Genomic DNA, 24,330 nt, shown 5'->3' with positions numbered 1-24,330 from the left:
TCAGCTTCGTGTCTCCGTTTCCGGGAGGGAACCCCATAGAGAGGAGAGCGTCATTAGCTGAACTGGAACACCTGTGTATAATCAGACTCTCTCCCTGGCACCTGGCACTGATCCCCCCCACCTCCCTCCCCCTGCAGTTCATGGCATTTAATTCCCTCTGTGGTCAAAGAGACCAAGTTGATGCTGTCAAAGTAGTCGTCGGTCAGAAAGTTCGTCTACGACGTGACCAGGATGCCCTTCTGATTGAAGAGACGCTGGGAATCACGGAGCACGTAGCTGAAGTCCTCCTCCTCGATGGTGGACGGTTTCCGGCTGGGCTTCACAGGGCACCGATATCCTGGTTTCACGGAGGAATAACACACGCAGCCGTCATCGGTGTTTACCTGAAACGGTCGATGCTGCCGAGTCTGGTCATGAGCTCCTCCCGCATCCTGGAGAAGCCCTGTTCCATCTTTTTGTTCACAAGGTCACCCTGTCCATGAAGTTGTGGATGAGGTCGTCGACCTTTGCACTACTCGCGTGTCCTCCCGTGTCGAGGCCTCGAAGCGCGTGTCGAGTAATCGAGGATGATTCTTGTGAAGCGCGTATCGAGCCTTGTGTTTGATGACGTATGTGATTCGACCTTCTATTTTCTGCGATGGAACCAGCGAGGTAGAGAAGATGTCCCCCTGTCTGGGAACTCCATGAGCTGATCGCTCCTAATAAGGTATGAACAAAGTAATAACAACTAGTGGAATATACTGTAAATAAATGTGACCACACAGGGGATCACTTGTTCTAATGTGTTTCTTGTAATTGCTGGTGTTTTAGGTGAAGTGTCTGTTGTGTTGACAAGAACTCGGATACAACTATACCACCTCGTCCATGCTGAGGCATTATAGAGCGCTGCATGAGAACATGGAGACCGACCCAGGTGGACCAAGCTCAGGTAAGCCATTTCAGGATGCAATGATATAAGACAGAGCACAAACATAAAATGGCATGGAACGTTTGTATTACACACCATTAATAAATATTCAACATGTGAGTAATTACTGAGTAAATCTATATAGCATTTTTTTTTGTGTCATCAGGTCTGAAGTATGATGTGGAGGAGGCCTTGGTGAATATGGTGATGGAGGATTCTCAGCCCTTCACTATTGTGGAGGACAAAGGGTTCAGAAAGCTTGTTCAAGCTTTCAACCCAACCTGTGTTCTCCCCACAAGGCAGGTGTGTGTGTGAGCACATGAAGCATGTCTCCTCATTTCCTCATATTTGCCATTCCTACAGTCTTCTTTTCTTTAGGTATTGAAAGCTATGGTGGAGGAGAGATATAAGGAGTCCAAGGAGAAGGCCATTGTGCCGAAGGCTTCCACAGTTGCTTTAACTTCAGACATGTGGACTTGTATCAACACAGATGCCTGTCTGGCTGTGACCTGACATTTCATAGATGACACCACCTCTTTGCATAGTGTTGATTTAGGGGCCCTTCATTTCCCTGAGGCGCATACTGCCGCAAATTTTGCAACAGTCAAATCAGCACTGATGTCACAGTGGGGTCTAACAAACAAAGTTACTTGTTTGTTGATGGTGCAGAAAATATGGGTGCTTGTGCCAGGGAGCTTTGTTTGCCTCACACAGTTTGTGTGGTGCATACTTTGCATTTCCGAATAAAAAAGGCTCTTCAGCAAAACGCTGTGTTGTCTGACATCCGGGCTAACTCTAGGACGACATTGGGCTATTTCAAGAGCAGCATCACAGCAAAGATGAATTCCTTCAGTTTTGTGTAAGTTTCTGCTTCAGTGACACTTGAATGACTCACTTTTTGTTACCAAATTTGATAGGAGAAGCTGACACAGGTGCAGGAGCGAATGGGCCGGTCGGTACTGAAGCTTTTTCAAGAGGTGGATACACGCTGGAACAGCACCTACCATATGCTCCAGTGTGTGTGTATGACCTCAGGGAACCTGTAGGAGCAGCTTTGGCCGGCCTACGCACTGATGTTGTCCCACTGTCATCAGAGCACTAGGCAATTATTGCTCAATGTCTGAAAGTGCTGGCCCCATTTAATGCTGCAACAGTTGGGCGGTCAGAGGAGAAGAGACTGTCGGGATCAAAGGTCATTCCCTTTTTATCCATGCTACACCACTCCCACGAGGAGGAGGAATGGGGAATTGTCCAGACTCCAGAGAGAACAGTAATGGCTGAGAGTCTGAGGAAACATAAGGGAGAAGCTGTACACTTTTACCGTCGAGGAGCATCGTGTCCCTGGCGACCCTGCTCGATCCAAGGTTAAAAAAGAGGCTTCTTTAGTCCTAATAAAGATGCTGTGAAAAGGCTCACTACTGGATGTGCTGCTGATAGTGGAAACAGTGCGTCCTCGTCATCATCACAACCGCACACATCAGAATCTTCTCAGCCTGTGACTCAAGGTAATGGATACTGGATACATTCTTATTGTATTTAGTCACTTACAGCCGGTTTGTCTGTCTTAGGTAGAACAAATGTCACGACTGACGCAACAGGAGAGGTCCAGCAGTTCCTGGCTGAACCGAACACAGAAAGATTGGAGAATCCCCTAGACTGTGGTAAACAAAAAAAATATATATTTCCTAACTTGTACAAATTTGCGGTATCTTTTCTTTGTACCCCAGCTTCATCTGTGCCCTGTGAGAGGATCTTGTCTAAAGCAGGTGAAATTAGTTCTAAAAAAAGAAACTGCCTGAAACCCAGCACTGTTTTAAAAGCTCTGGTTTTTAAATAAAAATGAACTGTTATCCCTATTTTACGTGTTACATTTTGTGTCCCCACACACAAGTCACAAACCAAGTAACACAAGCACATTCACATCATAACCCTCATCACCTTTCACCCACTTTGTGCCCAACATGATCCTGTTAAGGTGTGTGTTAATGTGGTGGCGGGTATTACTGGTTTGTTTTCAAAAGTTATACTTTCTACCATTTATTTTCCTGAAGCCATTAAAACTTCTACTTTGGATCAAAGTTTGAACTGGGGCCTGAGCTTTGTTTGAATTTTTTCATTAGAAGTATTTTTCTGGAGTAACCAAACAAGTGGCTTTCACTGAAGTTCACCTGTGTCCAGCAGGTGGCAGGGTTGTCACAAAGATTTTCTAAACATGTAGTCGAACCTTGTTCACCAGATGATCCTGTGGCACTTGTTCTCTTTGACACTGGATCACATCATTGAGGACATTTGAGTTAACACAGAACATGTTATGAGAATCAGCTCAGATCAAACGGGAATCTGAAATACTTGAGTTGTGAATCAGTCACCACTGTTTTAACTTTGAAGTGTCCTGCTCAGAACATTTCTTTCCCAGAATTGTTTTAAAAAAACAGAATTATGGTGATTGGTTTAATATAGAATATATTTCTAGACATATTCTTTAAACACTCATATCAAGACAGCCTCAAAACTCAGGCTGTGTTGCATAAGACAGTGGTATGGACAAAGAGAACTGAATTATTATATATTATATAAATGTTTGTTTATATTCCAGTTGAAACCATATAATTCAAGGAAGTAATTTTAAATGTAACATGTAGTTTTACCAACATGACAGTCCCATTGACTCCACTAAACATTTAGTTCCACACCTGTTGAGTGGAACTCTGTGGATGTTTATCTTTTCAGTGCAACCAGTTGTTGGAGGTGTTTTCTCCTCGTCAGCTGAAGTGTTGCAGAATGCAATCCAGGTCTGTCTGGAAAGGAATATAGAATTTGGAGCAGCTCAATTTCCGGTTTATGTAAAGCATAATCCTTTGTGAGTGCAGCAAGCAAATTCAAACAACACATACATATTTATACGTGTGTGTGTGTGTGAATACGGTCGTACAGGCATAATGTTGAAAACTAGATAAAAAAAAACTCCCCTGGTTCTTCATGCTCTCTAGAGATTAGTTTAGCATCTTCACAAGTGTCATGTTTCCGACAGTTCCGCCTGTGTGTGTGTCTGTCAGAGTGTGTATGTTTGTGTGTGTGTGTTTTGACAGTCTCCTGTTGGTCTCCAGGCAGCTGTCAGAGGACACCAAAGCTCTTAACTGACATCTGGGCACATTGCAGAGAAAATCTTTCAGTTTTCCATCAGTTATGTGATCACTTGTGATTTTCAGCTGGTGGAGGAACACGAGGTGAGACTACATTGTCACGTATATCTTTATATATGATATAAAACATACAGACAGGAGATGCATTCTCATTTAACAGCCGTAGAAAAAACTAACTGAAATGAAAGACCAAAAAAAAAAAGATCACTTCTTTTTAACCCTGTGGCTACTTCAACTCAAAACGACAGCACGCTGAAAAAGATAGCGTCAGTATATTCAGTCCTTGAATGTCACTGTCAATGATTGTCAATTCAGATTTTTTTTCTTTAGGCCATTGTGGAGTGGGAGAAATAAGCAACGCCTATTAGAGCAGGTCAGGGCTCCTTTAGAAAACACGTGATGAGATGATGAGCTCGGTGGTTTCCTGTGACGGTTTAAGCACAATGTGGTTTGATTCCGTGTCAATGAAAAGGCTGAGCGAGAGAGAGAGAGAGAGAGAAACAGAGTTCATGGCATTCAATTCACTCTATGTTCAAAGAGAGCAAGTTGCTGTTGTATCTCAAAAGTTGAATGCGCTCAAAGTAGTCGTCGGTCAGAAAGTTCCTCTGAGACGTCACCAGGTTGCCCTTCTGACTGAAGAGCCGCTGGACGGGCGCCGTGGACGGCAGGGTGGTGTTGTACTTGAGGAAGAGCTGCTTCACTCGGGGGAAGTCCTGCAGGCACTCCAGGCTCTTCCCTGTTCCTTCAATGTACTTGCGGATCTCCTCCATCACCCCCCGCTGCTGGATCTGCGCGTAAGGCTTCGCGGAGCCGTAGCTGAAGAAGTCGTCCTCCGACTTGATGGTGGACGGGTCCCGGCTGGGGCTCGCCTCGGTTTCGGTGCAGGGATCCATCAGCGACGCCTCTGTGGCCAGCAGGGAGCACATCTCCTCCCGCTCGGACGCAGCCATCCACCACAGGCGGAACTGTGGCGTTGTAGCTGTTGCGATCTTTGCCTCCGTGCTGGCAAACAGCTCCAGGAACCGCACGTCAATACCCATCGCGATGGCGTTGATGACGTCGCCGAAGTAGGTTGTGGTGTCTTTCTGCTCGTTCAGCTTGTTCTTCAGACTGAGCACGGTCGGGATGACCAGACCCAGGTAGCATTTCTGCTCGGCCTGGAAAAGTTCCAGTGCAAAAGCGAGCGGGTGGAAAACCGTCACGTATTCCTTCAGGAAGGCCATCTCCTCCGGCTGCATGCGTGGCACCTCCAGGCGGGCGCACAGCTCCGTCAGCTCGCGCTCGGTGAGGGAGACGATCTTCTGCACGGCACAGTACTCCACGTTCCAGCGGATTACTGAAGGGACCACGAGCGCCATCTTTCCTATCTCCTCCGCTGCGTCCATACCCACCTGGAGATGGTGACATTTGCTAAATATGGAAAAGACCTTGGCCATGGTGCTGTAATGCAGCTGGCACATGGGCCCCTGGGACACCGCCTGCCAAAAGTCCTCGGCCACAATCTGCTCCAGGGTGTGTGAGGCGCAGCGCTGCACCGTGGGCAGGAACAGGAGCAGGCCCTTCTCCGGCTCGCCCTGCAGCACAGCGCTCACGTTCTCAAAGAACCCAATGTCATCGTCGCTGTCATGGCTGTCCACTGCAAACTCCTTGAAGACGCTCGTGAAGGGGCTGCCGTTGTCCGTGACCGTGATCTGAACCTTGCTCTCGATGTTGAAGGCCACGTGGATGTCATGTATGCGCCCAGCGATGGTGTCGTACGTGATCTTGCCCTGCAGCCGGGCGAACCCCAGAGCGACAGACTTCCTCTCCAGAGAGAAGCTGTCGATCCAGTGGCAGGTCATCCCGAAGAAGCTCCTGTTGTTGGCTGTCCAGATGTCAGCCGTGGTGCACACGTACTGGGCGCTGCTGAGCCTGGACATGAGCTCCTCCCGCATCCTGGAGAAGCTCTGGTCCACCTTTGTAAACAAGGTCACCCTGTCCATGGACTTCAGCCCCTCAGTCAAGCCTGCGATCAGCTTCATGAAGCCCGGCTGCTCCAGCACATAAAACGACAGGCAGTCCTCCACGATGAAGTCGTAGATGAGGTCGTCGACCTTTGCCTGGGTGGTGTACTTGGAGATGATCTCTGCCTTGAGCTTCTTGAGCTGGCAGTGCCTGCTCTCCTCACCGTTGCGTTCCTCTTTCTTCCTCCCCCTCTTGACGTCAGGGCAGGCTTCGCAGCCCAAGTGTGTTCTCTGAAAGACAAAAACACCCAGAGGGTTTGTGTTACGGGTTGTGTGCGTGTCAGTTGTGTTCAAATCCGTGCGCAAACTTCAAATTGCAAAGAAAAGAGGGTTGAAAACAACACGCTGGTGGAGTTTCGTGCAGGAGTGTAACGTGAGGAGGCTCCAGCGACACGAGTGGGTACTCAGCACCATGTAACGTGGTTAATCACGGGGGGTGGGGGGGGCTGCTGTTCATTCATTGACTCTTGCAAACATTAACCGGACCTGATCGGCACAGTCACACGACTTCCTGAAACTCACGTCTAAATGCTTCTTGAGGTTGGACGTGGAGGTTTTCGACGTGGACAGCAGGTTGACCCTCGGCAGACACAGATTACACTGCACGATGATATTCTTTCCCTGATCTGCCTTGTACGTGAAATGGTGGCGAAACCGCCAAGTGTGCATGGCCGACTTGGTCTCGCCGCTGCTCTCGTGCTGATCCGCATCCATCACGGACGCGTTCCCCTGCGGTCAGCGACGCCTCGGGAAAATAAGAAAAAGTAGCGTAATCCGATGTAGTAATCGTGATTACTCGTAAAGTAACGATGGCGGCAGAGAAATCCTCATGAAAAAAGGGGCAGGCCTTTGTTCAGACGTTGTGCGCGAGACACACGGGGAGCCGACACTGACGTCATGGGACAGATTTACGCATGCGCCCTCGCAGCCAGATGAGCCCACGGCGAGGCCACAGTGGAGCTGTGCGCATGCGTAAAACACACGTGGAGGCCCTTGCTCCATCGTCACAGTCCGATCCTTGTGATGTTTCCTCCCATGCACAGGAGGATCATGGGTAGAATTCCCTCTAACTCCGGTGGAGCAGTGGTTTAGCGCCACCATCAGGTAGCGGGAGTAAAGCTCAACATGTTTTAATTGATGCATCCATTGGGTAATGTTCAGAGAAATCTGTGATCATCTGGGTTGAAGATAGAGGAAATAACCATATCAAGAAAAACAGACTGAGACAGAGATATAGAAATAAAGAGCTGAATCACCACTGATTTATAAAAAACAATCTTCAGCACATGTTTATTTCATTTACATCGAAAAGCTTCAAGCCAAAAGAAAACATTGATTTTCAAACACTTTAAACTAACACTTTTTTTTAGCTTATTTATGGTCTCAACATTACACCTGATATTATCTCAGTCTATTGTTATTGGAAAAGTTTCACAACATTTAGATAGATAGATAGAAAAATAGATAGATAGAAAAATAGATAACAAATTCTCCATTTCTCTGACTCACTCACACAAACACCTCCCACTGACTTTAATCATGCAGCTGACCATTGGTTCATAAGATGCTAAATAATAATTAAAAAAAACATATCACAATATTCATGTCAGTTTGAACAAAGACAGACCCGCCTATAATGCATCCCTGAGCCAGATGGAATCATTCACAACCAGCAGGGGAAACCAAGGGCTATGCTGCTGTGGACAGCTTCCACTCGAAAGATCCCTGCTTGATAATAATAATAAACCAGACCTGAAAACTGGCATTAGATAGTAAATAAAGATTGTCTTGGCATGTTTTGTGAAGAAAAATGTATAATCTAAATATTAAAAAGTATTGTTATGGTACCAGTGCAGACGTTTAAGAAGCTACCATGTTGGCACAATTGGAGGCCCTATTGAAACATGCTAATCTATATACCCAGCCCTACCAGGAACAGCATGTGATTAAAGAGCTTATCCCAGTAAGGCCATTAGGCCAATGACTGAAGCTTCGAACCAAAAATAACACAAACTATGTAGCTCTACATAAACAAACTATGACACAAACTATGTAGCTCTACATAATAAAAATACAAAACATTACAATTAACACTTTGAACGTGAACTCACCTCGTGTTGAAGAGCAGCTTTGTCTTTATTTGAGTTGTTTTCAACTCGATAGGGGACGTGTGTGTAGAGCAGCCACCTCAAGGGTCAAAGTCTGATCAGCTGATCTGATTTCACTTCAGGTTTTTGCTTGTCAAAATGTTTTCAAATACATCCAAACTCAAATCAACCGTCACTATTCCTGCACTCAACTGAACACTAATGCTACACTAATAAAATGTCACTTTATTTGGGCAACATGATGAATCGCACCACACGAGCTCTCGCCTCTGTGCTCTTGGCTGCAACACTGTTTACCCCTCAAACTCCAAAAGTCACCCACCCCTCCACTGGCAAAGTGGAGAGTGGATAATGAGGGAATTTCCAAATTTTTTTGTGTGAACTACCCCTTTAAGCACGTGTGTTTTTGTTCATACTGCCATGAATGTTGTGTTTTTTAATTTGATTATTTTGCATCTTTAATTATCCAATTTGTCAGCTGCATGATTGAAGTCAGAGGAAAAAGAGGGGAAGAGTTTGCCTGAGTGATTCTGAGAAAGGGATATTTTGTAAATTATTCACATGTCTTATTTATTTCTCGTTAATGAACTGATTTTTTCTCAGAATGTAAAGTGACAGTGTTATTATTGATGAATCCATCTATCTGTCTTTCCGTCTGTGTGTGTGTGTGTGTTAGTCTTGTACTGCTCTCATCAAGCATTTAATTGCTTTTTTAATAGTCGTTTCCGCAGGGAAATGGATGTTTGGCGTTAGTGCACCACAGAGAGACACACCACTGTGTCAGCCTGTCGTTAAGTCTCTCCCCCCACTCCCTCAGCCTCACCCTGACAGCTGACTCTCTGGATGTTTGGTGATAATCATATATTCTGAGACGAGACCCTGGTTTGTTTGGCTGATTAATATTTCTCCATACATTTTTTTAATTTAGAAAAGCATTCAGTTGTAAATTGAGATGTCACAGCTTTTTTAATTTCTTTATTCAACAGCACATCCCCTCCATTGGTTCGATTTGGTGAGGGTGGGGTCTCACTTAACAGCCATTGACGTAGCCCTCTCTGTGGCCATGGCTATTAACAGAGACGCAATCAGTGTGGGAACAGAGGGGAAAGTGTTTTGAGACAAAGATAAAAGAGGGAAAACAGAAGAGAAAGAAGTGGTGAGGAGATTTGAAGGCGTCTGAGTTAGTGCATGATGCTGCTGCCCTGCTGTCCTGTGCGCTTCAAACCCGTGTGGAGCTTCTGGAGTGGACACAACTGGTGTCATCACTCATCCACAGCAGCAGCCACCAGTTGGGTTTGAGCATCAGGTGCACGTGTCACTCATTCTCCAGTCCACTTTCAGCAGATTGGAAGAAATCTGTGCATACGGACCTGATCCATTATGAGCCAAGGATCCGCGCCCTGACGCGCTCTGGTGCGTGCACGCTGGACCGCTGAGAGTGTGGACTAGTATGAAGCGTCATGGCTTGGTGTGACCGCGGGGTTCAAACGCTGCTGGCCACCGTGGGGGCTTTCGCTGCCTTCAGTCTGATGACCATCGCCATCGGAACGGACTACTGGCTCTATTCGCGGGCGTACATCTGCAACGCAACCAACGCCACCTCGGATGACACCCAGTCTCAGCCCAGAACCAAGAGAGGCGATCTCACCCACTCCGGGCTGTGGAGAATCTGCTGTATTGAGGGTGAGTCTATTCTCACTTTTGATTCATATACGACATGAAACAATGTATGTATATTATATATGTGGTGATTAAACATTGACCACAACGATGTTAAAAAAACACTTTTATTTTCCCAAGGATGAATCTTTCGTTTCTGTGTGCGCACAGCCGCTCGAGCGCACGAGCCAAGCTCTCCCTTTACGCACGGCAGATGCAGGGAGATAGGCGAACTGCAAGAAACACATCACACGTGTGGAACAACTTTCAATGGCTAGAGATATCAGATGGAAAAAGTGTGGATAAAGCACGCGAGTAGGGATTTTTTATTATTCACATGGTGAAGTGGCAGATTAAGGGGAATCAAACGCACGGAGTACCACTATACGCACTCAGCTCAAGCTGTCTGTTCACTGTTCCATCGCATTGTTCAAGCCCAGACCCGCACAATACATATGGCTGAGTGAAGGATGAGGTGCCCAGCCGGCGCGTCTGAGCCCATTCACCTTTGAGTCAGGAGATGTGCGCGCTATCAGTCAACTTTCATTCATGTCTCCATTGTATCCGATGCTGTTGCTTGGCAACATCCCTGAAATTGCTATAGAAACATGCCCAGTGCTTTAAAAATAGAAGACTCCGAGTTCACGTCATGCCCATGCAAAATAGAAATTAATATTTTTTTGTTGAAGTTGAGAGAAACGTCTTTCAACTTTTCATCCTTTTGGAAAACATGTTTTGGATCATTTTTACGCAGTAGATGTTTGGAACAGAGTTGCGTTGGCTGTGACGTCTCATTCATTGACCAACCTTTTTTCCCGGCCACCACTTCACTCCTGAGCTTCAGCTCTACATGAGTGAGTAAACGTGACTGGTGGTTTTCTTCATGGCACAAACGTCTGTCGTGACGCAGAGAAAAAACCATGGAAACTGCTTCACTTACAAATAAAACCCTGCAGCATGAAAGTAAAGCAAAACAATTAAAGAAAAAAACTGCATTTTAATTTAGAGACAATCTAGAAATACATCAAAACTGACTAAATGTACCTTTAAAGTCATCACATATATAGAATGCAGAAACGCCATATGTGTGTAATTATAAACTCTCTGTCAATAAATTTACATTAGTGGTAGAGTTAAAAACTGTGTGTCCACACACTCAGGCAGGCACCACGTTATATGTACAGAGACTGAATATACAGGAGGAGGTGTGGACCATGAACAGCACATTGTGTTCCAGCAGCAGGTTGAATGGAGCTGCTCAGAGACCTGAGAATAAACCTTATTCTCTTTTCTGGAGCACTATTTTAGATACAGAAATAACATTCAGAGGCCACATTCGAAAATGTAATTTTGTGCATTCTCTGTGGATCATGTTGTTGTTTGTGTGGATGTGCAGTGAGGTGTTTTCATTCATTCATTTAAAAAGCACCTGAACCACTTTGTGCCCTTCTTCCTAGAAGCAGCTGAATATGTTGCAACCAAACGGCAAAATAAAAATTGGCGTTGCCTTTGTAAAAAACAGTTTTTGTGTAGGACCAGGTGTCTGTAGTTCACTCTGTGAATTGTTGAGTCACATTGTCCAGATTTTAAGAGACCCGCTGTCGTCTGTGATCAAACAGTTTCTTCCTCATCCTGTGCCAAAGCCGAACACTTAAGACACACACGAGTAACAACCTGACTTTCAATTCCTTGAGAGTCATGATGCTTGGCTGCACGTGAACTTCCGAGACCCCGAGAGAAGCAACAGTACATCACAAACACCGGGCAACTGTTATGTCAACCGTGATTTCCCGTCAGGAAATAACGTGGGGGAGTAACTCGTGGAAGTGGATTAAGGACAGCGGGGACTGAATCAATGGTGATGAGGCCGGGGGACAAAGGACCGGCTCCGTGCAGTGAGGCGTCTTTTTTTTGAAAAGCACAATTTGCACAAACAAAGCCACGAGTTACCATATCGTTCTCTCCTGTGTTAATAGTTTCACTTCTGTGCTTCTGCTAAAAGCTGCAAGCTGCTGGACAGTGGCTCTTGTTGTCATGGAGACTCATAAGTATAGAGGAGAAAGGAAGACCCCCCCCCAACCCACCCCACCCTACACACACACACACACACGCACATACATCCCTCTGTGCGTAATGACAAAAACACTGGCTTGTTGACGGGGGTCGGCTCTGTGCGAATCACAGCTACTGGGGAAAACATCAGCACATTTGGCCCGAACAGATTGCAGCGACTCTTTCTCTCGGCGACAACACATTGTGGTAACACTGTCCAGCACCCCCCCAACCCCCCACCCCCCTTCCTCTCTGTCTTTCACACAACCACCTAATGAATGTGTTCTAGTGTTTGTCGTCACCCCTGCTGCGATGTGTGCGTTCCCTCTTCCTCAGCAGGCGTGCTTGACCTTTAAGGGACCGGCAGGAATATGTTGAATGGAGCGACTTTACTGTGAGGTCAGCGCCGCCGTCACTCAAGCAGTGCTTTTTCATTTCTCTGGATTTTTTTGTTTTCCTCGGTTTGTCTTCCCACATGGATTCGGCGAGGCCAGGGTGGCGCCCTTCAGTGCAACTCATTTGAATGGGAGTCGGCTGCACGCCAGAGGCTGTTGCTTATGTGTGACTTTGAGGATATAAATACTAGTTCTTACAGTGAAAACTAACCTTATGAATAATCCAATTAGCAGGTACATATTTACAGTTAACATCCAGATGGAGGTGGGCTGGCGGGGGCCTTGCTCCACAAGTCTGTAATTAAAATGCGTCAATTGAGAAAGCAAAGCAGGGGCAGCAATTAACCAGCAGGTAACCGACTTCCACCTCAGTCTCTCCGTCCGTCCTCTCTTCTGCTTGATGTGCACCCTCTGTTTATTCATCCCTTATTTAACTTGAACAACTCCATCCTCATCATTCTCTCATCCGCCCCATCAAAGCTTCCCCTTCTGCTATTCTGCTTTTAACCATGAACCCTCTGTCAGAGCACAAACCCTTAGTTCCTTTCAGTCATTGGTCCATTTCATTTCACCTCCTCTCCTCAAAGGTCTTTGTAATAGCAGGCAATTCAATAGGACACTTTAGTAAATACACTTAATGACTTTCTTATTGAGAGTTAGAGATCGATGCCGCTCTCATGTGCGCACACTCAGCATGGAGCTAACTAAGCAAGCTCTGGACAGTTAGCAGGCGAGCTGTTTCTTCCCGTTCACAGTCTTTGTGTCGAGCTAAAGCTAATGGCAACTGGTGCTAACTTGATACTCAACACAAACACACACACACAAGAGTGGTACAACTAAATATATTTCCCAAAACGTCATGCTCTTCGACATCTATCATCTCCAATTTCAACAAGATCCACTGAGCAACACTCGCCATTGTTCTGAAGTAAACAGAGACCCCAGAAATGTTTTAAATATGGGAGACACTCAAAACCAGCATAGAAACTCTACCGCCAGTCGCGTTTCGGCAGTGTAATTACAGCACCACTCTCATTCATCTGAGTGCAACAATGACTACTCGGCCCCCTGTGTAGGCTACGTGCGTACACACGGGCGTAGCTTCGATGCAGGAGCATGAATCGGGCTGGAGGCTGTGGGTAGACTTGCTTGTATATGAACACATAGTGGGTGCCTCACGTATCCTGTGCCCCTTCGTGTACAATCTCAGATATTTACGCTACACATCTGTAAAATGCATTACACGCGTGAATAACAGGGGCAGTGTAGGGGCCGTGTGTGGTAGGTTCATCAGCAACAAAACTCAGGAACATGGTTGAATTCAGGGCCTCACATCCAAGCTGGTGGCGCGGCAATTGCTTTTCGGCCATCAGCTCAGAGGGAAACACAAGCTGCCCTCACCCGGGCTTTCTATTCACAGCATGCAAATCTGTGGTGTGCCCTCTAGTGGTCATTTGCAATACAGAGCAAGTAGGTGAACAATGCACGATGCATCTCGTCTTCTCAAACGCGTGGATAAGCATTTTCTACTCATCACTAGATTGATGGCTTAATCAATATATTGAGTCTCTTCTGGTTCCACAGTTGCTTTTCGTGATGGACACCTGGTTCACCACATGATGATTTGGACAGAGGAAAGACAGGAATTGCGGTTTAACAAGAATAACAATATATATTGCATTATTTAGTAGGCCTATATAAATTGTATTATACTTGCTTGCTACTATGCTTTGAGTCTCAAGTTATTAACAATGCATAACAACTTTCACAACAGAGAAGCTACATGTGCCGATAGATGTTACATTTTCTCCCTAAAATCTGGCAACACCATGCAGAGCTGTGTTGGACTAAATTGCAGCCTGTTGAAAATTTAATTAGCAAAGCGTCAGACCCATCAACACTGAATCACTGATATCTGCACCAAATTGCTTTCTCTTATTTCCCCCCTCGCTTGCACTGAAAAAAGGTTTGTTGTGATTGCACAACAGCACTTTTATATTCTGCTCTGGTGTCCCCTGTTTCCAAACTAATAAATGTGTGTGTTGCGGTGCCTGTGCGAGCTGTGCGAGCATGTCTGCGTTTGATATCAAGTCGCAGAAGCGGTGCTCTATCTGTTTACAGCTTTATAAAACCTAATCATCCCACCGCCACAGAGCGTTCTCCCTCGTCAGTGGTCGCACTCTCCGTCGCGGATCTGAAAGCAGGGAGGATATTAACAGGGAGGTGGGGGGAGCAGAACAATGTGCCACTACCCCTAATTGCTTCAGATGTGTTAGGTGTTGCTTTGCCGAGGGTGTGTCACCCACCGGAGGCAACGCGGTTCAAGTGAAATGCAATATTAAAGTCACTTTTGATTGGTTTATTCATCAATCTATTTCCGGAGCTAACGCCGAGTGAAACCGGGGGACTGGAGGCCTGTGCCACACGGAGCTCGTTGTCATGATGCACTGTACTCCTGGAATCACCGGAGTGAGCAGTTGTCGGATTCAGTGAGACAATGCTATTGGTGTATTCCCCTGAGGCGGCTCCCTTATTGGCCGGCCTAATTCAAAATAATGACGACGTGCATCATCCTGTTCTCTGTGGCACCGCCGCTTGTGACAGCTGCTCCCGACACAACGTGCGAGTCTCCGGGTTGTGTTTGTGTACTGTTAAGTGGTGACAGCTCTGTGAAGGGAAAGGGGGGGTTTGTCTCCTATTGGGCGGGTACCGAAACTACAATGAAGATGTCAAAAGCGTCCTCGGAGGATGTTTATGTAAATGAGCTTATTGAAGACCAACAGCGGTTGGCATGGTGAAGAGGAGGTGATGCTCAGCGTGGGGCTTGGCAGCTCCAGTCAGGCCCGGGGAATCCATTACTCCCCATGTAATGTGTTGACTGTGAGGGGTTAACTCACGGTTTGACACAACGATCACCATGAAAAAATTCCCCCCCGCAAATCTGCACATAAAACACTTATTTATCATCTTTGTTCATCATCCACACGTTAAAAACATGTACAACAAGCTCCAGCCTGGACTTTAACATTTGTTACTTTGCCCAACTGACCATCCAACCTTTATTGCCCTGTCCTCGTTTTGTCCATTTAACGCTCTATCTTTCCTAATCTCTCCCTCGTTGCTTCCCTGCCATCATCCTCCGGCTGAGTCTCTCTTACATGTGACCACTGTCCCCATCATTCCTCCGCTCTCTGGTGTTTCATTTCCTCGCACCCCCATCCCTTGTTTAATCTCCACTTCCTCCCTCCTCCTCCTCCTCCTCCTTCCCTCGCAGCTTGTCAGTATTCAGACCTTTTATCATTTCATGAAGAGTCCATCTGACCCTGCACACACACACAAGCTAAACATAGACATTGAGCTGATAACTGTCACTCATAAATCACAAGCCTCCAGGCCGGGGCTTATAATCAGATTCCAAATCAGTTGCAATATTGTCTTCTGTTTCTTCCAATCTATATCACACACACACACACACACACACACACACACACACACACACACACACACACACACACACACACACACACACACACACACACACACACACACACACACACACAAGACGAGGCAGAGGAGTGGCTGCTGTCTGGACTCATACCTTGTGCACAGGTCAAAATTAATCTTTGTGTTTCGGGATGAAATAAACAGACAGCTGTCGACCCCCCCCCCCCCCCGCCTACCAAACAAAAATGTGCTTCTAAATGCAGTGACAAGCAAGCGTGTGGTGTTTACACAGCAATTAGCAGGATAGCAAAGGTGTCTGTATTTCTGTTATCTTCATTCATCATGTTTATATCCAACCTTGTGAGCCGTATGTGTGTGTGTGTGTGTGTGTGTGTGTGTGTGTGTGTGTGTGTGTGTGTGTGTGTGATTTACCAGGCACACAGTCTCACGTCGCTGCCTGAAATAGCTCACAGCCCTTTTTTTGACTAGACACAGAAACGTGTCCTCCATTTCCACCGAGCGATTTGATGCTAATTAATTTGATGTCCCTTATTAGGCGGCAGACCTAGTTAATGGAAGCGAGCGTGCCCTAATCTGTCCATTAGGGATAAAAGGGGTTCTTTGTGTTCTTGAGGTGGGATAAATAAAAGTCATTGGTGCTTTGAGAGATACAGGCTAAGTTTAAATGAGGTTTAACCAGCTGACCGGTCATCATCACACCTCGGTAAAACCTGAGCTGCAGGTCTGTGGCTGGCAGGAGGAAAAGCCGAGTTATCTGCTTGAGTAAGAACCAAATGCTCGACAGGAGGAGCAACGGTAACTAAGGCTGGTGGGGTTAGCGGATGGCCAATTGCTTCCATGGACTCAGAGATACACACGAACAGACACACACAGAAAGAAAAAAGCTGATATGCTTATGTAAAACTATGCAAATGAAGCCACAGCCCAGCACACCTTTAATACCGTGGGTGTTGTTTGCAGAATGATGAAGTGTTGAGGGGGACCACAGCCCAAATGTTGAACGCATAGCCAAAGAGCTCCCAGCATTCCCACCACTGCACCGAGCACATCCATTAAACCCACCAACCCCAACCTCTTCCCCCCGAGACAAGGTGTTGTCTGTAGCCCTGCTCGATTACTGCAACAGGCTTTTTTTTACCTCTCTCACTCTCACCCTCCTGTTCCAGCTCACCTGTTGTTCAAATAGGCTTCTTGTCCTCAACCCCCCCCCCCCCCCCCCCCCCCGCCCAGCAATCAGCCGTTTACCTGAGTCTGAGCTGGACACGGGCCACGACCGATCGAATCCCTGCGGGCAGTGCAAATCTTAATCACACAACCGCCTAGGAAGCGCCAATGAACTGATCCTCGTCACACCGGCGGTGCCCCCCCTCACGTTGATGGTCCCTGTTCGAATGTGTGTGTGCACTGAGCTGTGATCCTCAGTTTCAAATCAAAGATCAAAGGTCCCATCAGCAGTTTGAAGTGAAAACCAACTGAGCGTAATGAGTCAATCCCAGAAGAAGGTGTAGCTTTTGTGAGCTACGTGCAAACATCCAAACCAAAGAGGATTTAATGAATGACTAAAACAAAAGGGAAAATGGTTTTCATAACGAAGTGTTTATTAGAAAAGGGGAACAGCTTTGAAAGGACGATCCACAAGTTATTTTCACAGTGTTGAGCAATGAATAACACTTGCCTGCCTCGTAGTGTTACTCATTGCTAACAGTAGACCAACCGAACACGGCCCAGTTAGATGAACAAGGCCGTGTTTTCCTTCTATATCCCGCTGCTCCTGTTTCCTCGCCTTAGTACGTGAAGAGTAACAAGTTGGTCTGAGGGGCGACCCCCCCCCCCCGCACTCCATCCTCCTTTGAATGAGAGAAGACAAACAGCAGGGTCTTACTCCAGTGGACACAGTCACCGGCCAAGGGGAGCAGCTGTGGCTCCGACTCGGCCGCGCACATCCTTCCAAGCCGAGAGCAACCGAACAGAGAGTGAGAAATGAACAGAGAGAGTGTGACCCTCTCCCAGAGCATCGGATAAATCCAGTTTAATTTCAGTTTGCTTGAAAAGACAATTGGTTGTGTTGTATTTAGTTGTGAGTATTTTATTGTGTTGTATTTAGTTGTTGTGTGAGTATTTGATTGTGATGTATTCGGTTGTGCTGTGAGTATTTGGTCATGTTAAGTATTTGTTTGTGTTGTGAGCACTTGCAGTGCATTTCCTGTTTCCTGCGCTTGTGTTGGGAAAAGGATGTTTTCACCATTTGCATGTTTTCTTCTGTGTCGAGTTCTCAGGTCCATGTACTCATCCCCCAGTTCCTATACGACTGCTACATCTCCTCGATGTGTACAGTCTTTGGTTTTTCACATGGAGACTCAGTCTTTCTGTCTTTCTGTCCTGCAGGTATCAACCAAGGCAGCTGTTACAGAATCAACCATTTCCCTGACGACAACGACTACGACACGGACAGCTCTGAATACCTGCTGCGTAAGTGCATGAGCGTCTCTTTAGCTTTACAGGGTAAAGGGCACACGTCTTATCACCCAGCAGTTAGAGCAGTCTCCAATCAAGTGATGCCTGTTTATACAGAGGTTGACCAAAACCAGAACTTTCTATCATATTTCAGCTGTGCCCACTACAAGAAGATTTAATCTCATTTGTCTTGAAGACTCTTTTTGCAGCAGCAGCATTAAAATTCAAGGTAAAAACAAGTAGAAACAGAAACTTGTGATTAGTCGTTAGATTCAATTGGAGATGTTGAATCAGCAGAGCACCTCTGTTTGAAGCACAGTGAACTCAGGATCTGCCTAATATGCAGAAAGTAACAAAGAAGACTTATCAGACTTTAGACAAAGTCCAACCTCAGTGCATCACGACTACTGAATAAAAGGAGGGCTTAATAAAGGACCTCACAGCTGAATACGCTCATCCATCTTTTGGAAGTTGTAAAATGGCAGAGTGATTCATTTCTGGGGAGGTGATAGTGAGTCAGCGCTCTTGTTACATCCCACAGCTGATTAGCAAAGCTTTGTCACAACAAGGCCCCAAAGTATAAATCATAATGGAGTTCTCCAAAATGGATGGAGAGGAGGCGGAACTGGAGAGATGAGGGCTCGGCAGGGTAATGGAAATTCTAATGATTTAACAGAGTCTTCTTTTTCTTTTACAACCTGTGTTACTAGAAGAATGAACAAATCCCACAGCCTGATTGGTTGTGATAAATCTTTTTATGGATCTATGGATCTGTTAAATGCCTTATAGTCGAATCTAATGATGGATGTCATTCATTTGTGTCTGTGTTTCACTAACTAGCCCCTCCGTCGTCCAATCAAATATCGGATAATGAACTTTGTTTGAAGCATTCACCGTGGCCTTCTTAACGATCCCTTTGTCTCTGCAGGTATAGTGCGTGCCTCCAGTGTGTTCCCCATCCTCAGCACCGGCCTGCTGATGCTGGGGGGGCTGTGTGTCGCCCTGGGGAGGGTCTACAACAAGACAAACAACTTCCTCCTCAGCGCAGGCATTCTCTTCGTCGCTGCAGGTGAGCTGGAGGGTTTCATTACCACACCCCCCCCCCCCGCGCGCTCCTGCTGCGGGGGGGGGGGGGGGGGGGGGTCGTGTTCGGGGGCGGGGGGGTGTGGTAATGAACAAAGGCGGCTTGATGTAGCAGAGGTGCAATCATAAAGACTGAGGGTCAGGATCTCCAATCAAGTGATGAGGAGGTCATTAAGTAGGAGTCCCGTAATCATTGGAAGATTAAAGTGGTAGCTAGAGGGTCTGATTGTTTATGCTGTTTTATCCACATCCTTATGACCTTTCTCTGAATTGTCTTTGCTCATTTCTTGTCTTTCTGTTTTGTTTTTTAAAAATCCAGGTCTGAGCAACATCATCGGAATCATCGTCTACATCTCCAGCAATGCAGGAGACCCCAGTGACAAACGTGATGACGACAAGAAGTACACCTACTCCTACGGTTGGTCCTTCTACTTCGGCGCCCTCTCCTTCATTGTGGCCGAGGCCGTGGCCGTCCTCGCCATCAACATCTACATCGAGAGGAACAAGGAGGTCCGCTGGAAGGCGAGGCGCGAGTTAATCCGCTCGCTCTCGTCCTCCTCCCCTTACTCCAGGATACCGAGCTTCCGCTACCGCCGGCGGACGTCGCGCGCCAGCTCCCACTCGACGGAGGGGTCGCGGGAGAACTCCCCAGTGGCCGGGCTGAAGGGGATGGCGTCCTCCAGTGGTGCCATGGACGAGCTCTCCATGTACGCCCTGGCGAGGGACAGCGTGACGGACAACACGTACAGCCCTGAGCACGAGGCTGCTGCCGAGTTCCTCCAGGTCCATAACTGTTTTCCCAACGATTTAAAAGACGGGGTGAATCGCAGGACCACACCCGTGTGATGGAGCATTTTGCCGGGCTCGAGGACGACCAGGAAATGATGTGAAAGTCTCAGGGCAGACCTGCTGGAGCCTGAGCGCCTGTGATAGCCTGCCATGTTCGAGGCCCAGTTCTCAGAGACTGGTTCCTCTGGAAAATGAGCAGACGGAGGCCACAGGCCAGTCAGCTGGATGGAGGAGGAGCCGTTTGAGAGAACTCGATTATTTACCTGCTTTTAGGGACCATCACAGCAGGGTAGAGCTGCCATTGTCCGTCGCCAATGCAAATTTTGTGTTATCTTTAAACTGTGTCAAAAATACTTCGTTGAACAGTGTGTGGATCACAGCCCTTGATTGTGTAATAGTTTGTGTAATGAGAAAGTGAAGCATTGAGCCAATCAGCGATACTCTACCAGTAAGTTATTTAACAAGGTGCTACATGGAATCTTCTCTGCAACTTGAAAGTGTTGGATTTATTTGTGTATGTATGTGTGTGTGTAGTTCAAAGTGTGGACCTCTCTCCAAAGCTATATTGTGTCCTCATTACCAGTTTGGTCCTGCCTTACACCCACAGGTATGAAAGAGGAACCCGGGGCTCTGTCTTTACTCTCTTTTAGGATAAAATATGGCCTTTTAAACAGATTATAAATATTTTTAAAGCATCTTTTTTCCCCGTGTTCACCGTCTAAACAAAATGTTTTGGCTTGCTGAATTGTAGCATATTGAATGTTTTGTATTTTAGCACATAGTACAAGTCAACACGTCCAGTCCTCCAAACATAAGCCGTTTTCGGATTTTCTTTCACACATGCAGCAGGAGCAACAGAAATGTCTGTAGCGTCCAGTTGAGGGCTGATGCAGCAGGCAAATCACATGTTTTTGTTCACATTGATACCGGTCTCAGCCCTCATCTCCAGAAACAGTCTTGACATCTTCGTCAGTGTCTTCTTCCTTTAATTTCTTCTGGAGATATTTGTTTTTCAATTTATTTATTTATGCGTCTGTCAGAAACATCATCAACACACCCACTCCCTTGCTGTGAATCTCCTGCTGTGTTCTCTCTTCGGCTACTGCAGACTTTCTACAAGGGGACTGGCCAGAGAAGGTCCGCAGAACATCCGGAGGCTCTCCCTCGGACATTTGCATTCACACACACACACACAGCCCCTCCTCACAATGTCTGGAGGATCTCCGGGGTTCAGTGTCTGAAAGCAGCTACACTGAAGGATCTATCTCCCCTGCTGCCTTCTCCTTAATCCTATTCTTCTCTGACATTTGTCGGTGGAACACCTCCTCTTATTTTATTCACTTTCGTATCAGTCTGCCATCCTTCTATCAAAACCTCTCGATGGATGTGACATTGTGTATGTGTCATAAAGGGGGGGGGGGGGGGGTGGTCCCCAGAGCTGTGGAAACGGTACGGGTCAGGACTTCCTCTTGCTGTGAGTGGATCCCTGGCAACCATGGTGTTAAATGGATAAGGATCAGGGTCAGGGCGGAGAACGCATGTCTGTCTATCACACTGCCCGTTGAGTCCATCCGGCTGCCTTCACCCCCCCCCCCCCCCCCCCCGCCCCCACACACACTCTCATGTCAAACTCAGACAGAGGCAGAGGGAGCTGTCTCCAACCTTGTCCCTGAAGGATTCTGCTCTAATGACAAGACATGCGATGCGTGTCTACTCTCGTCCCTGCACGTCCATCTCTGCTCTTTCTTTTAGTTCTCTCAGGAAATACTGTCTTGTTGTGGCAGGTTGAAGGCTGTCGAAGTCCTCTCCTGTGTCGGTGGCAGTGCTGCGGGGAAATGGACCAGTGACAAAGACAAACCTGGTGAAAATTACTTGAGGACCAAAAAAAAGAAGAAAACGCCATTTCTGTATGTAGAAAAAATGGCTGTGAGGGAGTGTTTGCTTCGTCTTGTTCCAGGAACCAGCTGGGGAGGGAGGGGTTTTCTTTTTTCTGAGGGCTATTCAGTTGGTTCTGGTTTGGCAAGCGAGCTCACTCAACCGCACAATAGTATTTGATTGTATTTAGTGTGTTGGATATTCCATTAGAGATACCGCCTCATGTACTACACTGGGCTCGTGTAAGAGTCAGCCGGCAGTGCGATCCATTCTGAGTGTAGACCCGACACACTCTTATACTACAGTGTAAGGGAAAATATCAAAATGTGTTTGTTTGTAATGTAAAGCTGTAAAGTTGTATATAAAAGTACAATAAAAAATATTACAAAAAATAAGACCTAAGTTAAATGTGCAAAAACATGAACAGAAGCTTCAAAGCATTGTTTCAATGAATATATTCATAATAATGTTTTAATACAATCTGGGTCATACATCAATTTAAACGTCTTATATTCAGGTTTAACGAGCTAATATCAGTCAAAAATAAATCTAACACTATTTGATATTGTTTGTGTGTGTGTGTACTTTACTGTATGTTTTCATATTGATTCATGTCTTACTCTTGTTGTGAAATAAGTGCATGGTTCATTTTTGTCTAGAAATAAACACAAATACACATTTTAGCGAATACACACAGTGTGGAAGGTTTTAATTGGATGAGATGCATAATAAAAAAAAATAACTTTACATTTTATTACTTTACAGATTTTTACAGCAACAATTGCTAGGACGCATTAAACACAAAGCACACCTGAAGCAGGTGTGACTGTTATGGTTTGTCACAGACTGAATATAAAGATGTTAGACATGACTCCTCAACCTAAAGTGAATCCAAAGCCTCTTGATCGCCCCCTGGTGGCGGGCTGCAGTATGAGTTATGGAAATCACTCCTCCTCCATGTTAGCAGATGGGACACAGACCAATCTAAAATGTCACAGTGCACGTTAAATGCATTTTCCTCAAAGGTTTCTGTTATTTTATATTTTTGTGTTTTATATTACAGTGTGTGGTGAGTCATAAACAAAAGCAGATAACAAAATGAGAGAGCTGAGGGTGGCGCTATGGCAAATGTTATGTTTTTCAGATATTTCATTCTGAAAAAAATGTGGTGGAACAATCAATGAACAGATTCCACTGCTGGAGAAATAAATACAATTATCCTTCATTCAAAAATATCTGAAATGGAATTATATAGCATATATAATGACAAATGACAAAAGCTGCATTCATCTCAGTGGGGCTTGTTTTCCATTGAAGACAGTTCTTCAGCTGTCTGCGGCTGACCTTCTATGAAATCCTCCTCATTTCCTCTGCACCAGTCGGAATCACTGTCGCCTCAGAATGAGCTATGAGCTCCTTCAGCGCCAGAGTCTCTGCTTTTTTTCCTCAGAAACTAAATCATAAGTCAGCGTCCTGCTAATGGCCGAGCGCCTAGTTCTGAATGTTAAAAAGACGTCACTCTGGCTCTGAGAGATGCTTTCCTGACAAAATGGAACCAATTTTTTAAATCCCTTTAGAATCTCAACAGTCAGCCGGCTGATTGAATCAGTGGGCACAGAGAACTTGAGAGGTGGTGGGCAGAGAAATTGGGCCGGAGGTTAATGTATTTTTTGCCACAACATGTTTTTACTTCTCAAAGGAGAATAAAAGCTTTAAACACATCAGTGTAACAACTTTGTTTCCTCTGCTTTTCATGTGTTTCCTATATATGCAGCTGTAAATGGAAAAGCAGCGTTTTCTGGTTCTTCTTATCTGGTAATTCATGTAGAACCATCAACCAGGGATACAGCGGGGTGCGATGTGGCTCATATAAGATTGATGAATAAAACTAAATTTCCCTGTCTGATGTGTGTAATTGTGCTGGTGAGATTTCACTGGAGGAATCAGAGCTCTTTATCTGGCTGGGGAAATTATCTTTTGATTGTAATATCTGATGTTGCAGTACAACAGCTACATCAGCCCCTGTAATCGTCACCTAATTAAATTTTTCTTCAATCTGCACTCATTAACTCGCAAATTCGCAGTCCGACATCACCCAACCGCCGCTGCATGCAGATCCAGGGCCAGCGCTTTAGCAACAGCCGAGCGAGGGAGGCTGGCGTCACTGAGGCGAAGGTGCACACTAACTGATCCCGTTGTTTCAGAGAAGAATATTAACGTGACCCTCATAGAAATGGCCTCAGGGCACGGGTAATCTAATTTAGCTGGAGTGATGTTGCCTGTCATTAGCAGATGAACACAGGCGGGTCTCTCTGAAGGCTTTGCAATCTATTCGGCTACGGGTAAAATTAGCCGCCAATTAAGGTTGTTTTTCAGGGAAGCTGGCAGCTGTAATTG

The 24,330-nt window shown here is 46.0% G+C and overlaps 2 protein-coding genes and 1 long non-coding RNA gene across 3 annotated transcripts; 2 read left to right on the top strand and 1 right to left on the bottom strand.

The window, feature by feature from the left end:
- The first annotated feature begins 140 nt into the window (after window positions 1-140).
- LOC133971408 (uncharacterized) lies at window positions 141-1,621 on the top strand. The gene is made up of 3 exons (XR_009924377.1): window positions 141-706; window positions 811-928; window positions 1,074-1,621. It is a non-coding gene; the product is annotated as an uncharacterized LOC133971408 (long non-coding RNA).
- Window positions 1,622-4,145: 2,524 nt separating this feature from the next.
- Window positions 4,146-7,091, bottom strand: zgc:161969 (uncharacterized protein LOC569044 homolog). The gene is made up of 2 exons (XM_062408698.1): window positions 6,576-7,091; window positions 4,146-6,284 (listed from the first exon to the last, which is right to left on the bottom strand). Exons 1-2 carry the CDS (start codon window positions 6,765-6,767, stop codon window positions 4,572-4,574), a joined length of 1,905 nt encoding a protein of 634 aa, XP_062264682.1. The 5' UTR covers window positions 6,768-7,091; the 3' UTR covers window positions 4,146-4,571.
- A 2,255-nt stretch (window positions 7,092-9,346) lies between these two features.
- On the top strand, window positions 9,347-21,621 carry cacng4b (calcium channel, voltage-dependent, gamma subunit 4b). The gene is made up of 4 exons (XM_062407247.1): window positions 9,347-9,844; window positions 18,118-18,201; window positions 19,115-19,255; window positions 19,589-21,621. Exons 1-4 carry the CDS (start codon window positions 9,622-9,624, stop codon window positions 20,113-20,115), a joined length of 975 nt encoding a protein of 324 aa, XP_062263231.1. The 5' UTR covers window positions 9,347-9,621; the 3' UTR covers window positions 20,116-21,621.
- Window positions 21,622-24,330: the final 2,709 nt, after the last annotated feature.

The sequence above is a fragment of the Platichthys flesus genome, chromosome 16, assembly GCF_949316205.1.
Source record: "Platichthys flesus chromosome 16, fPlaFle2.1, whole genome shotgun sequence".
NCBI lineage: Eukaryota > Metazoa > Chordata > Actinopteri > Pleuronectiformes > Pleuronectidae > Platichthys > Platichthys flesus.
Note: the sequence above shows the minus strand (reverse complement) of the source record. Positions and strands in the feature narration are given on the sequence as shown.